Here is a 14479-nt window from a genome sequence, read left to right as displayed (position 1 = left end):
GGCTAAGACTCTAGAGGGCGTGTTAAGCCAGCTGTTTTACCATCACATTACCCCTTGAACACCCAGTGAAAGGACACCACACAAGTTGTTATGAAAATAAACAGTGTATTTATTTATAACAAGATAACCCTGGCTCTTTATGAGACAGGGAGCTAAGCACACAACAAAACTCTTATAAAAATACTTAAATTAGCACAGTATACACAAATGCCCGAGGGGCACGAAAAACCATATACTCTGAAAGTGAAATGCGAAATTACTAGCAGGTAAGTACAGTACTAATAGGCTTTGGAATCGCTAGGACTTGACTATAGAATCGTTAGATTACTTCTAGGAGACCCAGGGGACTCGGGTGCAGAGTGTGCACTCTCACGCGGGATGCGGGACAAAGTCTATAATAGCTAGTAAAGTTAAAGTTAGTGTTCACGGGCGAACCCGACCTGGTAGGGAGAAAACGACAGTGGATCCTGACCCTTGGATAGTGAGGCTATGCTGGGGCACCGAAATGCCGAAGTTACCTAGCCCAGGGGCTGCAGCTGCATAGGTCTCAAAAGACGTCGGGAATCCTCGTAGACGAACCAGGAGCCTGGAAGAAAGATGCTGGCAGGCGACCAGTGAAGAGAGTTCGAGTTGATCCAAGCCTGGATCTTGAAGATGGATGATACCTGAAAGCAGAGGGGACCAAGTTCGTGACTACTAGCCAGTAGTCAGGTGGCACCAGGAGGGCACCGGATGGTAGTCACCTCGGCTAGGTGAGTGGGCGACGCTGGGCTCTGCAGATCTGACGGACCAGGAGGCGTTGTCGGCGACCAGGATGGAGGGGTGAGCTGTCCCACGATGGATGAAGCTGTCGGCGTCGAAGAACCCAGGATTGGGCAACAAAGCCTTGGCTAATTCAAGCCCACGCGGTGGACTCAAAATGGCGTCGTGAGTGGACCAGGAGGGCCCGGGGTGCTCCTCTTCTGGAAGGGAGCAAGAGCCAGTCTGGAGCAACCAGACCAGCAGCAGTGATGTCGTCGGGCGTCGTTCAGAAGGCCACAAGCCAGCGGGCTAGTAGCCAAACAACGCGGTGAGCAGCAAAAAGCAGAAGGGCCCCACGCCGATCGTGGAGATGCTGGGTGGGCTGCTCTTCGGTGCTGGAGCTGCTCAGGGTTGGGGCTTCTCGGACCCCAAAGCACTCGCCAGGAGATTACTCGGCGGGCTAGCTGTGAAGAAGTCGTGCAGTCTTGGCAATAGTCGGTCCCTTGAGGTCTCGTCGCACTCACGGTTCTCAGCTTGGCTGTAGAGGTGAGTAGAGGTCGGAGGTGCCAGGGAAGCCGGGTCTTGTCGAGCTGGGCAGTCGGATTCCGGAGGAAGGACTTACAGCAGACCGCAGTGTTCTTAGGATGGTGCCTGCGGATGCAGGGTGACTACTCCTTAGTCACAAGGGAGAATCTTGAAGAAGAAATCTTGAAGTCCTTTCGCAGAAAGTCGTGTCTTGATTCCAAAGATCTAATTTGGAAGGGGGCCTGCTCCTACCTTTATCTGGGAAAAGGGGGCTGGCACGCGACTAAGTCCTGCCCTATGGGTGGGACCAGGAGGGGGGTGGTTACACCCCTCTCCTTTGGCGGGCTTTCCCCAGGCCAGGGGCTGGAGTGCCCCTGGAACTGGTTTCAGCCGGTCTATGCACAGTGAGCACCGGGGTGCCACTTGCAGTCACCTTCCTCTGTAGCCCTGCCTACCTGGAATACACAAAACCCTGTCTGGGACGGTGCTGGCACCGCCCCTGGCAGGAAACCCTTTGTCCTTGCCTCCTGCTCTGGGAGGACTCCCAGCAGCAGGAGGGCAGACTTGTGTCTCGGTGGCAGCATCCATTTTGTGGATGCTAAGGCTCTGTCTGACTTTAACCGGGTTACAGGTTACATACATGTCGTGTCCCTCTAGAAGGGTGGAATGCTAACCCCGTCGCCAGAATTGGCGAGGGGTTAGTATTCCAATTCGTATGACACCTTACTCGACATGTTTTGATAAAGCGATACCTGAGTTGGCATATAACCGCAAGGATTATAATGCACTTAAGAGTATATGGTATGCGATATCATGGAAACGGCTAAGGGATGGATCCCGAAAGCCGCAGACAGGCTCAGCTCATGCCAGAGCACCATCTCACACGATTCCAAGCACTCTGCCTTCAGGATTGTTAAGGCCTGCCATAGGAGTGACTGATAGGAGATCTGTGTGTCCATTTTAGGGTTAGATATAGGTATACTATATCTAAAGCAAAGGGTGAGTACACCACCTTGCCCCAGCTGTCGTGCAGCCAGTTGTGTCAGTTTAGTTAGTCAGCCCAGGGGTGGCATAATACATGCTTCAGCCCCTGGGAGACTTCTGGGTACACCTCAGCGCTGGGTACAGGGACTGATAAGGTGACTCAGTATCCAATTGGATATGTACCTAGGGTACATGGAATCCATTTTAACAGAGAGAGCAGTGGGCCTGAGGTCCTGAATAGCAGGGCCTCAGGTCAACTAAGTCAGAAAACCAGCAAAACACCAGGCAAAAAGTTGGGGGCAACCATAGTCAGGGATCTACCTTCCTACAGGCAGCTTCCAGTGTGGGAGAATAATGCCCATGTCCCTCTGAAGACCACGGAGCGTTTTGAAATGTAAGCCTCTGTCCTGTATGTGGTCAAAGTTCACTCTTTTTTGTGGTGCCATTTATGATATAATAATGACATCCCGGCTAGAAGCCACGCGATCATCACTTCACATCATCTCGGGCTCTTTTGGGGAAGTGTTCCGTGATGGCATTGCTGGGCCAAAGGTCCGGCCATTTCATTTCCGATGATGTCATCAGTCTGCTAATTAGTGGTTTGAAATCTGAAAAATACTCCTGTCAGAATGTTGCCAGGTGTGCTCAAAGGACTGTCCCTTACCTGCCCTCCCGGTTACCGACTGTAGGAAGGTAGATCCCTGACTATGGTTGCCCCCAACTTTTTGCCTGGTGTTTTGCTGGTTTTCTGACTTAGTTGACCTGGGGCCCTGCTTTTCAGGACCCCAGGCCCACTGCTCTCTCTGTTAAAATGGATTCCATGTACCTTAGGTACATATCTAATTGGATACTGAGTCACCTTATCAGTCCCTGTACAGTGTACCTTAGGTACCCAGGGCATAGGTGTACCCAGGGCCTACCAGGGGCTGCAGCATGTATTATGCCACCCCTGGCTGGCCATCCAAATCTGACACAACTGGCTGCACGACAGCTGGGGCAAGGTGGTGTAATCACCCTTTGCTGTAGATATAGTATTCCTATATCTAAACCTGAATGGACACACAGATCTCCTATCAGTCACTCCTATGGCAGGCCTTAACAATCCTGAAGGCAGAGTGCTTGGAATCGTGTGAGATAGTGCTCTGGCATGAGCTGAGCCTGTCTGCGGCTTTCGGGATCCATCCCTTAGCCGTTTCCATGATATCGCATACCATATACTCTTAAGTGCATTATAATCCTCGCGGTTATATGCCAACTCTGGTATCGCTTTATCAAAACATGTCGAGTAAGGTGTCATACGAATTGGAATACTAACCCCTCGCCAATTCTGGCGACGGGGTTAGCATTCCACCCTTCTAGAGGGACACAACATGTATGTAACCTGTAACCCCGGTTAAAGTTAGACAGAGCCTTAGCTCCACAAGATGGATGCTGCCACCGAGACACAAGTCTGCCCTCCTGCTGCTGGGAGTCCTCCCAGCCCAGGAGGCAAGGACAAAGGGTTTCCTGCCAGGGGCGGTGCCAGCACCGTCCCAGACAGGATTTTGTGTATCCTAGGTAGGCAGGGCTTTAGAGGAAGGTGACTGCAAGTGGCACCCCGGTGCTCACTGTGCATAGGCCGGCTGGAACCAGTTCCAGGGGCACTCCAGCCCCTGATCTGGGTAAAGCCCGCCAAAGGAGAGGGGTGTAACCACCCCCCTCCTAGTCCCACCCATAGGGCAGGACTTAGTCGCGTGCCAGCCCCTTTTTGCAGGATAAAGGTAGGAACTGGCCCCCTTCCAAATCAGATCATCTTTGAATCCTGAAACTACTTTCCACGAAAGGAACTCAAGACTTCTTCCCAAGATTCTCCCTTGTGACTAAGGAGTAGTCACCCTGCGGCAGCAGGCACCAACCAAGCATCGCGGTTTGTTGCCAGTCTCTCCTCCGGATCAAGACTGCTCCAGCACGACGAGAACCGGCTTCCCTGGCACCTCTGACCTCAACCTACATCATCAGCCCAGCTGTGATCCGTGGGTGCGACGAGACCTCGAGGGACCGGCCATCTTCAGAACTGCACGACGCTTGTCCAGCACGACCACCGATTGACCCTCGACTGAGTGCTTTGGGGTAAAAGAAGCCCCGACCCTGAGCAGCTCCAGCACCGAAGTTCAGCCCCCCTGCATCCACGAGATCTGCGTGGGGCCCTTCTGCTCTTTGCTGCTCACCGCGTTGTCCAGGTCGCTTGCCCGTTGGCTAGTGGCCCTCTCACGACGCTCCACGACGACAACCACTGCTGGTCTGGTTGCTCCAGACTAGCCCTTGCTCCCCTCCAAAAGAGGAGCACCCTGGACCCTCCTGGTCCACTCAAGACGCCATTTTAGGTCCACCGCGTGGGCCTTGCATTTGCCAAGACTTGTTGCCCAATCCTGGGTCCAGCGACGTCGACAGCAAGAACCTTCGTGGGACAGCTCGCACCTCCATCCTGGTCGCCGACAACGCCTCCTGGTCCGAGAGACTGCAGAGCCCAGCAGCGCCCACTCACCTGGCTGAGGTGACTTCGTCCGGTGCCATCTTGGTGCCCACTCAAATCACTGGCTAGTGATTCAGAACTTGGTCCCCTCTGCTTACAGGTTTCTTCTTCCCTGATCCAGGCTTGGATCACCACGAACTCCTTCACTGGCCGCCTGCCAGCAACTTCTTTCTTCAGGCTCCTGGATCTTCAACAAGGGTTTCCGACGCAACTTGAACCCTATGCAGCCGCAGCCCCTGGGCTAGGTAAACTGAGTACTCCGGTGCTCCAGCATAGTCCAACACCCTAAGTGTTCGGATCCACCCTTGTTTTCGACCCACCTAGTCGGGTTCGCCCGAGAACAGTAACTTTGCAAAGTGCTAGTATCCATAGACTTGTTCCCGCATTACGCGTGAGAGTTCCCACTCTGCACACGGCGTCCCTATGCCTCCTGCTTCTAATCTAAGGGTTCAGCATTGTAGGCCTAGCGTTTCTACAGTCTAGAAAAGTAATACTTACCTGCTAGTAACTTCGCATTCCACTTCTTGTGTATATGGTTTTTCGTGCCCCTCGGGCATTTGTGTAAATTGTGCGACTTTCAGTAATTGTTATGTTATGTTATGTTAAAATTTTCTTCTATAGCGCAACGGCTACTCGGAAGGAGTGTCCCGGCGCTTTGGCGAAGAGGTCAGCAGAGGGCAGCAACATAACAGAAAATAAGGAAAAACGGGGGGCCCTAGTTGGTGAATAGCCAGGTTGTTAAGGCCTTTCTAAAGGACATAAGGTTAGGGATCTGTCTCAGAGAGAGGGGAAGCTCGTTCCAGGCGCGAGGAGCCAGGTGGCGAAAAGAACGCCCACCCAGTCTAGCGCGTTTGATGGTCGGGACTACCATTTTGGACAAGCAGGCAGACCTTAGAGCTCTATTAGGTTTATAAAAAGCAAGGCTTTTTCTGATGTAACTGGGGCCAATGTCATGTAGGGCTTTAAAGGTCAGCGTCAGACTTTTGAAAAGGACTCTCTTAGCTATAGGAAGCCAGTGCAATTCTCTTAACAGATCAGAGGCACCAGTACGTCTAGGGAGCCCGTAGATGGCACGTGCAGCTGAGTTTTGAACTACTTGAAGACGCATCAAAAGGTATTTTGGGAGTCCCAAATAGAGAGCATTTGCATAGTCCAATCTGGACCCAATGAGTGATTGAACAATGACCCTTCTATGATGGAGTGATATCAAGGGGAGAAATTCTTTAAGAGTTTTGTTGTGTGCTTAGCTCCCTGTCTCATAAAGAGCCAAGGTAGTCTTGTTATAAATAAATATACTTTATTTTTGATAACAACTTGTGTGGTGACCTTTCACTTGGTGTTCAAGGGGTAATGTGATGGTAAAACAGCTGGCTTAACACGCCCTCTAGAGTCTTAGCCTTAGACTGCTCGTATCCATGCTACTAGGATAGCTGGTCTATAAGGTTGACTTACAACCAATCATCAATAAGGGTTGTTTGGACTGATACATAGTGATCACTAGAATAGTGAGCACTGCATATCAGGCCAACTTCTCACACCGACCACGGCTCATTGTACCCCTGACAGAGCCCTGCTTAGTACTGGATGGCAGGAGAGCACCCTGCTAGCAAACAGCACACATGTTATCTTGCTACTATTTTCTGTAGAGTTCTATAAAAAGCAGAAGTAAAATACTACTAATATTTTTTTAGGTTTGGTGTTAGGCAAGAATTTTCTATTGTACTAAAATGATATATCTAGAATATATGTGCTTACAAGAGCTTTAAGCCAGTCCTCTTCTTCCAATTGTTCTCGTTGTTTCACTTAGTTTTATTTTGCTCACTACTGCATACAGTATTTGGGATATTTCAGCCACTCGCTAACTTTTTTGTGAGTGAGTGCATTCTGCTCGTCGACAGGCAGCACTTCTGCGCTCACAGCACTTCCTTTTAGCGACAGGGACTCATATAGCAATGTGTGCTTGTGAGACCAAAACATCTTTTTGCTCCTAGCCAATATTTTACATTTTGGCGAGAGCCTGGAGACGTCCCCAATAAAAAAAGTTTTACAGAAACCATGGAAGAACAAACAAATTAAAAATTGGCATCCCTTTTGGCTTCATTAGTGCTCATCTCATTAGCATTTACCATAAGTGACCATTCACAGAGTACAATCGAACGATGCTGAGATACTGGCAGGCACTCACAATTTCTTTCTTGCTGATGGATTTAACCCTCAGCCTATTGCTAGCCATTCATCTAAACTTAATACCTGGCTCCCTCTGGATATTACATCTTTTAATTATATTCTCCAGTCCATTAAATATGGTTCCCCGCTACATCCTCCCCCCCCCTCCATTTGCTCCATCAGCTGAACCCCAGCTTATTATCCATTATTATGGACCTTCTTAATGCTTCTCTGAATGAAGGGGTGGTTCCTCAGAAGTGGGAACACATGATGGTCCTTCCCCTCTTAAAAAAAGCGAATCTTGACCCCACTACTTTGTCCAATATTCAGCCTATTTCTTTGCTACCCATCTTTTCTAAAATGTTGGAGAAATATGTTAATGGCCAGCTAACCACTTTTTTGGAACCTCAGAACTTCCATCATCCTCTCAGTCCGTCTTTAGGGCATGTTACTCAAGGGAATCCACCCTTTTGGGGGTAACCGAGTTGTTAAGTCAGCGCCTGAATGAGGGAGAAGCAGCAGCAGTCATCCTATTAGATCGTAGCTCTGCCTTTGACACTGTGTCGCATCCCATCCTTCTGGATGGGCTGATGGCACTTTGTTTTGACGGTGTGACCCTTGAGTGGTTCTGCTCCTTTCTTAAGGACCGATCCTTCCAGGTTTTTTCTTCATCTGCCAGGTCTAATTACCAATACCTTTCTTCTGGAGTTCCGCAAGGCTCAGTGTTGAGTCCAATGTAATTTAACATCTACGGGCTGTCTCTTTTTTCCTACGCGGATGACACTCAGATTATGCCCTCTTTGTCATCTGACAGGGGCAAGGGTCTTCTGATCTTAGCTCAGGTTTGAGTAAGATTTCCTTTTGGATTCACAACAACCTACTCAAACTCAATGGGGATAAAACAGAAGTCATGATTTTGGGTAAGAGGCCTGATCTTTGGGGACCTCATCATTGGCCTGTCGATTTAGCTGTTCCACCTACACTATTGAACAAGGTTAAGAATCTGGGTTTCATTGTGGACGAATCATTATCTATGAAACCACAAAAGGCTAAGGCCGGGCTACTTGCTTTGCAGTACTTAAATGGTTAAAAAAAGATCCTTTGGCTGATCCCCTTCTTGGCACAAAGGACAGGGATTCAAGCTCTTTTTATCTGCAGATTGGATTACTGCAATGTGTTATACCTGGGAGCCGATAAATGTACTATCCATCGACTGCAGCTGGAGCAGAATGCAGCCGCTAGGCTTCTTTATCAATTACCCATTGTTGCCTCAGTTTCTAACCTTCTTCGTGAGCTGCACTGCCTTACTATCTCAAATCGCTTTAAGTTTAAAGCTTTATGCTTCATGTTCAAAGTAAAAGACGGAGTTGGTCCCAAATACATTATGGACTTGGTCCACCCATATCACCCATCCCGTCTTTTGAGATCTTCTCAACAGACTCAGTTTACGGAACTAAGATTCCGCCTGGCCCGTATGAGAGGCCGTTCTTTTTCCTATCTAGGCCCTCAACTCTGGAACTCCCTCCCAGTTTCTTTGAAGAACTGTGTGTCTCCGACTTTCTTAGGGGCGTAAAGACCTGGCTCTTCTAACCTACTCACACAGTTTTCTCCATTCCCCCCTACTCTGCCATGCGTAGGGAAACCCTGTGGGGTAGCTGTGCACACTATAAGTTTCTTAATAATAATAAGTGGTACCAACTCCCAGTAGCTTTCTTCAGAGGGCACTGACAGGTTTGATTCGTAAACAGAAGCATGCATTGACATAGCAGAGCTTATTTGGGTAGCCCACAACGAATGTTTTAACACCGAAGTGATGTCATAGAAGCAACACAAAGACAGAATCCTTTAGAGCCATTTTACCATCACTGCCACTGCAGTGAGCTTTCGAAAGAAGCACAGTGTTTGATGCCAGCATGCACGCACTTTTGAGCAGCTGATACCCTACTTATCGGCATCAGCAAGGTGTCCCCAAAATCAGCTGCTTGTGTACACCACCATTATTCATCCCAGATTGCTCAGAAATGGACATGTTGATTGGCACTCCCCGAGTTCTGCCAGCAGAATTCTCTTATTTCTTTATGTCAGCTGTGAGTATCTCTTCCGTTTGTGATTTAGTCCCCTTGTATAGTTGTGCTTGTATTTCCTGTATTAGAGCGAGAAAAAAGAAACTACCGGTCGAGGCGTAGACATGCAGTGAGTGACCCGGTGAATGCTGTTACTAGGCACTTGAACCAATGTGTTAGTAGGATGAATGTGCCCTGTGTCCCCCCACTGCATAGTTGAAGCGAAGGATGCATTGAGGTTCCCCATACCATCATCACTAGGATTGATGCCAGTGTGCACAGAGGGGCTTGTGTTTGCCCAGGTGAGGATGGGCCATTGTGCTCTTGGAAGAGGGACAGTCGGTTGAGAGAATTTCATGGAGGAGGCCTCCACAGTATTCGTGATTTGCACCACGTGGAGTGCTCGTTTGGTGGGTCAGTGCCCTCACTCTCCCAAAATCACCACACACCTCAAATTAACCAGCAAAACCCTGATAAGACAAGAATAGACTGCAGAACTCCCTGCTTCTGGCGCCTGAAATGGTATAACTCACTATTGCATTATAACTCACACCAACATGAACTCTCTGCAGGCCAGTTGCTCAAAATACATTGAAAAGAAAACTGTAGACACATTCATTCCAACACCGACCTACTCACTTCTTTTACCAACCTGTTACTTAGTCGTTCCTTCGGCAGATAGGCCAACTCAGGGGTTCAAACACCATCCACGGTGCTTAATTTAAGCTGGTGGGGGTCGCCGGCGCCCATTTTTGGGAACTGGTGATTCTTTTTCCTCAACAGACTTTAAACAAGATAGAGAGAGAGAGAGAAAACATGAAAGGGGGAAAGAAAGAGAAAGACAGAAAAATAGTGACAAAGTGGGAAAGAAGGGACAAAATATATCTTACAAGAGTGAGATAAAGGGGCAGGGAGTGCATGGTGGTGAGTGAAAGAGTCACGAGGTGCAGTCAATAATATGCAGCCTTAGCATCCAACACCCCGACCTTTGCCAGCGCTAGCCGAGCGTCTGGGCAAAATTTTGGGCTCCATCACTTTGCATTCACCAATAACAATTTAACATTTGGTGAACCATGAAGACCACTGTGGCATGTACCCACAGCTGGCGAGACTCCCCTATAGTCATGTGGCTTTTATTTCAGCAGGGGATTGTGGTATCTGTAGCCATTTCCCATACTTCTCAATGGGAGTCTGTGCTAACTTCTTGAAGTATGTTGACGGAGCAGTAACTGTACACTTCTGGTCCAAGAATCAATCTACTCTCCTGTCACTCGTTGGCTGCATGCATGCATCTAGTTCTTTGTAATCTCATCTCTTGCCTTTTCTTTCAGGCTGTCAATATTGGATACCTACTACATCCCTAAGGATGGAAACCTTGCCCACTACTTGGATTATATCAACCTGCTGCCAAATATGGACCATCCAGAGGCCTTTGGGCAGCACCCAAATGCAGACATTGCTAGCCAGATCACAGAGGCTCGCACCCTGTTTGAGACACTCCTGTCGCTGCAGCCACAGATCACGCCCAGCGGTATTGGGGGCCAGAGCCGAGAGGACAAGGTAAGGCGGTGCTATCTTCTACCCAATAATTAGGTCGAGGGGACCATCACACACGAAAGTTTTGGGAGAGTCCCTTGTTTTCACACACACTAGTTTCACTGACTTTCTTTGACTACCCACCTCGGGCCTCATCAGAAGTACTTCGTAATCTCCGATATGGCTCTTAACAGGAATTACAGAGCCCATCAGGATTATGAATAATGCAGGAAAACTGCAGACCTGTTCAATCTCCCCCATGGACTTAGGTTGTTAGAAGCCGACAAAATCTCCAAGCTAAAGTACTGGGGGGTTGGATGTGGTAAATCCAAATTCTAGGGTTATTAGAGCCTCGGGTCCAGCTCGGAATTGACGTTTTTTCTGGCACGAAGTATCTTCAGGTGTCAGAATTACTGCACCCATTAACAGAAATTTCTCAAAGTGCTCACCAATAGGGTGAAGTCCTATTTTCTCCAAAGCAATTCAGTTGTTGGTTTTATGTTCATATATCGAGAGAGAGAGAGACATGTAATGACCCCCTAGCAAATGAATAGGTAGTAAGGGACATCAGCCCACGATTCCATCCACACTTCACTTCTGATGCGGTCATTTTAGTTAAGTTGCAACACCATCGCAGTGATATCTGCATGAGCCAAACAACGCCATTAAGAAACAAATCACCGCATACTTGTATTCTTGGCCCGCTGGTATGATAGTTGGAGAATACTGGAGCCGGAGCCTCCAGGTTTATAGAGAATTTAGAAGCCTGAGCTGTTGTAAGTGCTTCACTGTAAACAGTTATAGGTATCGACCCTAAATACCAATAAGGGGCCAGTGTAACTGAATGACATTCACCGCCTGGTGTTTCATCACACATATGCAGCCATAAAACCTCCTTATAAAGTATATTTAATTAATTCGAAATGTGATCAAACTCAAGTTGGATTCACACCAAAGGTTTACTTCAGTGTTTCTTTCCATTACTCTTCAAATTCACAGAACAGAAACACTGTCAATAACTAGATTTAACAGCCGCACATCCTTCCTCACGTAAGAGTGGCTCCTTCCTTTAGCCAGACTTCCCCAAGGAGTACCTGCAAGTAGCTCTCCAGTATTCAACCCTGCTTACTAAATTAGAAGATTTTGCTTGATTGAGTCAATAAATATGTAGCAATATTGAAAAGTGTGTATTCGAGATGAAAGCATGTGTATTTTCAAGACTCATGAACTAACGTTTGGAGGAAAAGAGTTGACTTTCAATTGAATTTCCAATACAGCCATTGAGTTAGGTAAGCTATACATGTCATTTCAGAGCCTATTTACCCTTCAACATTTACCTGTGCTTTATAAATCTACATGTTATGTTATGTTTATAGCAAATATTTGAGAGATAAATCATATGGCGTTAGGGAGACTTACTATATTGATACCAGGTTATGTTATGGCTGTTATGTATTACCCATGCAGAGGCCTGACATATTGAAAACCCTTTTTTAACATTACTGCTGGTAATCTTGCTGATGCATCGAGGTGATCACTGCTGGTAGCCTTGAATGGCATTGCCACCAATTTATTATTCTCTGATGTAGTCACTGTATCTGAAAGAGACACGTTAGTGATAGATTCCTTACCTTAGAATATCCCCAGGCGTCAGACTGGATCCGGAAAATTTTGCGTAGCAATACCCCTGAGCGCCGGCAGGCGTCGTCCGCGGCTCTGGGTCCGTCGTCGGCGTCGTTAGCGCCGGAATGACGTTGTTGGAGTACTTAGACGCCGCCCATGCGCGCTGACGTCAGTTCTTCTGAACCGGAGAAGCTCTACCCCTTAGTCACTTAGTTACTAAACTTTTTTGATCTTTTGATCATTTCTCTACTCGAGTCTTCGACTCTGACGGTGCCGGAAGGGATGCCCGGGTTTAAACCCTGCTCCAAGTGCGACCGACGGATGTCGGTTACCGACCCCTATCGCCAGTGCCTCAAGTGTTTAGGCCTCGACCACGACAACCGCACCTGCTCCGACTGCCGGGCCCTGACGTCTAAAGCTAGGCGGGAGAGGTCCCGCGAGCGGCTTGAGCTTCGGCAGTCGGCCCCGCGCCGCTCCAGGTCCCGGTCCCACAGGAGGTCGAGGGACCGGTTGCGGGGTCGGAGTCCTCGCAGCTCCGGGAGTGGACATCGGTCATCAGGATCCAAGTCCTCAGGTAAGAGGCATGAGAGGTCGGAGAGACGTCATCGTTCCTCCGACCCATCCCGACGCTCGCACGATGCGGCCGGGGGTTCGGGTGACACCACCCACGTGGCTCCGACGGAGTCGCAGCCGTCGCCGCCTGCCCCACACCTTTGGGTCCCTGGGCATGACGCAACGCCAGAGGAAGTCAAGCGGTACCTCATGCCATGAGGTCCCTCCCTTCTCAGCCGGGTCCCGTGGGTCTCCGGGCCCAACAACCCCGGCTGGAGGGCCTAGCGGGTCGGGTGCTTCGGCTCCGACGCCGTCGGGTGCTTCGGCCCCAGCGCCGCCGGCGACTTCGGTCCCGGCGCCGCAGGACCTCACTGGATCCGCTTCCGGATCCGGGTCGTCGCCGGTCGACCTCACAACCTCACTGGCGCCGACCCTGCGGGTGACGCCCCCGGCGCCCACTGTGGACGCCGTCCCCAATCCTCCCTTCGGTCCGGCTCTGGCGCCGGAGCGGCGCCGCTGGGCGTCGCTCCCAACGGCCTTTGGAGATTTCTATTTCCACGAACCGGCCCCGTCTGTTGACCCTGATCTGCAGGAGATGGGTGACGAGGGTGATTGGGAGGGGTCTGTAGACCCTCTGGCACAAGAGTGCCAGTCTCAACAGGACTGGACATATGAGCTTGGAAGGCCAGCGGAATTGACACTTCGCCAGACACTGGATTTGTCTCCCCTCCCACCGTGGCTACGGAGGAGGGGGCTACTTACAGTTTAGTGTTGACGCGGGCGGCCAAGCCTTACACCTTGAGCTCCCCGTCGCGGCCGTGAAGACTAACCTCCTCACTGAGGTCCTTAAACCGCAGGCAAGCTCCACTGAGCCTCTGCTGCCGTTTAATGAGGCCTTGTGTGACGTTCTTGTGGGCACTTGGTCCAAGCCCGCCACAGGTCCGTCTGTGGATAGGAACGTGGCCAGACGCTACCGCCCGGCCCGGGCGACCCTTGCTTTTTGTCCACCCATCCCACCCCCGAGAGCCTGGTCATCCAGGCCTCCACTTCCCAGACCGCATTCCCGACTGGTCCGCCCGATCAGGAATCCAAGAGGTATGAACAGTTCGGGAAGAAAGTGTTCTCGTCCCTGAGTTTGGGACTGCGGCCTGTCAATACCGCATGCCTCTTGGGCCGCTACACCCACACCCTGTGGGACACGGTCGTGGACGTGCTGCCACAATGTCCGGAGGAGGTCCGGGCTAAACTTGCCCAAGCCCTTGCAGGGGGTCGAGATGCAGCGCGATATTCCATCCGGTGTGGGCTGGATACCACGGACTCACTGGGCAGGGCGGTGGCCACGACGGTGTCGGTTCGACGCCACGCCTGGTTGAGGTCCGCCAACTTTTCGGCCGATGTCCAGGCCACTCTTCTGGATATGCCGTTCGATGGCCGTCGCCTCTTTGGCGACAAGGCAGACCATGCGCTTGAGCGTTTTAAGGACTCCAGGACTACGGCCAAGTCCTTGGGCCTCTCGGCCACACGCCAGCATTCGGGTGCCTTTCGCTCCTTTCGTGGCCACGGAAGGGGCGCCCCCACACGTGCTGCCAGCCACGCACCGCAGAATGTTCAACAGCGTGGTGGCGGCCGTAGAAACCGCCGTGGCGGCGGTCGGGGACAATGGCGAGGCCAGTCCACACCTCCCCCCGCAGAGCTTGCCTCAAAACCTTCCTAGTCCGTGTTTTCAGGCCCATGTGACGCCAGTGGGAGGCAGGGTTCGCCATCACCTCTTCCACTG

The 14479-nt window shown here is 50.3% G+C and overlaps 1 protein-coding gene across 2 annotated transcripts in view; it reads left to right on the top strand.

The window, feature by feature from the left end:
• Positions 1 to 14479, top strand: part of DNAH2 (dynein axonemal heavy chain 2) — a 3497426-nt gene that overhangs the window by 3259510 nt on the left and 223437 nt on the right. For both annotated transcript variants that reach the window (XM_078670326.1, XM_078670327.1), the window contains one exon: positions 10323 to 10551. In XM_078670326.1, the coding sequence (XP_078526452.1) occupies positions 10323 to 10551 (229 nt within the window). The remainder of the gene's footprint in view (positions 1 to 10322; positions 10552 to 14479) is intronic.

The sequence above is a fragment of the Lissotriton helveticus genome, chromosome 12, assembly GCF_964261635.1.
Source record: "Lissotriton helveticus chromosome 12, aLisHel1.1, whole genome shotgun sequence".
Lineage (NCBI taxonomy): Eukaryota > Metazoa > Chordata > Amphibia > Caudata > Salamandridae > Lissotriton > Lissotriton helveticus.
Note: the sequence above shows the minus strand (reverse complement) of the source record. Positions and strands in the feature narration are given on the sequence as shown.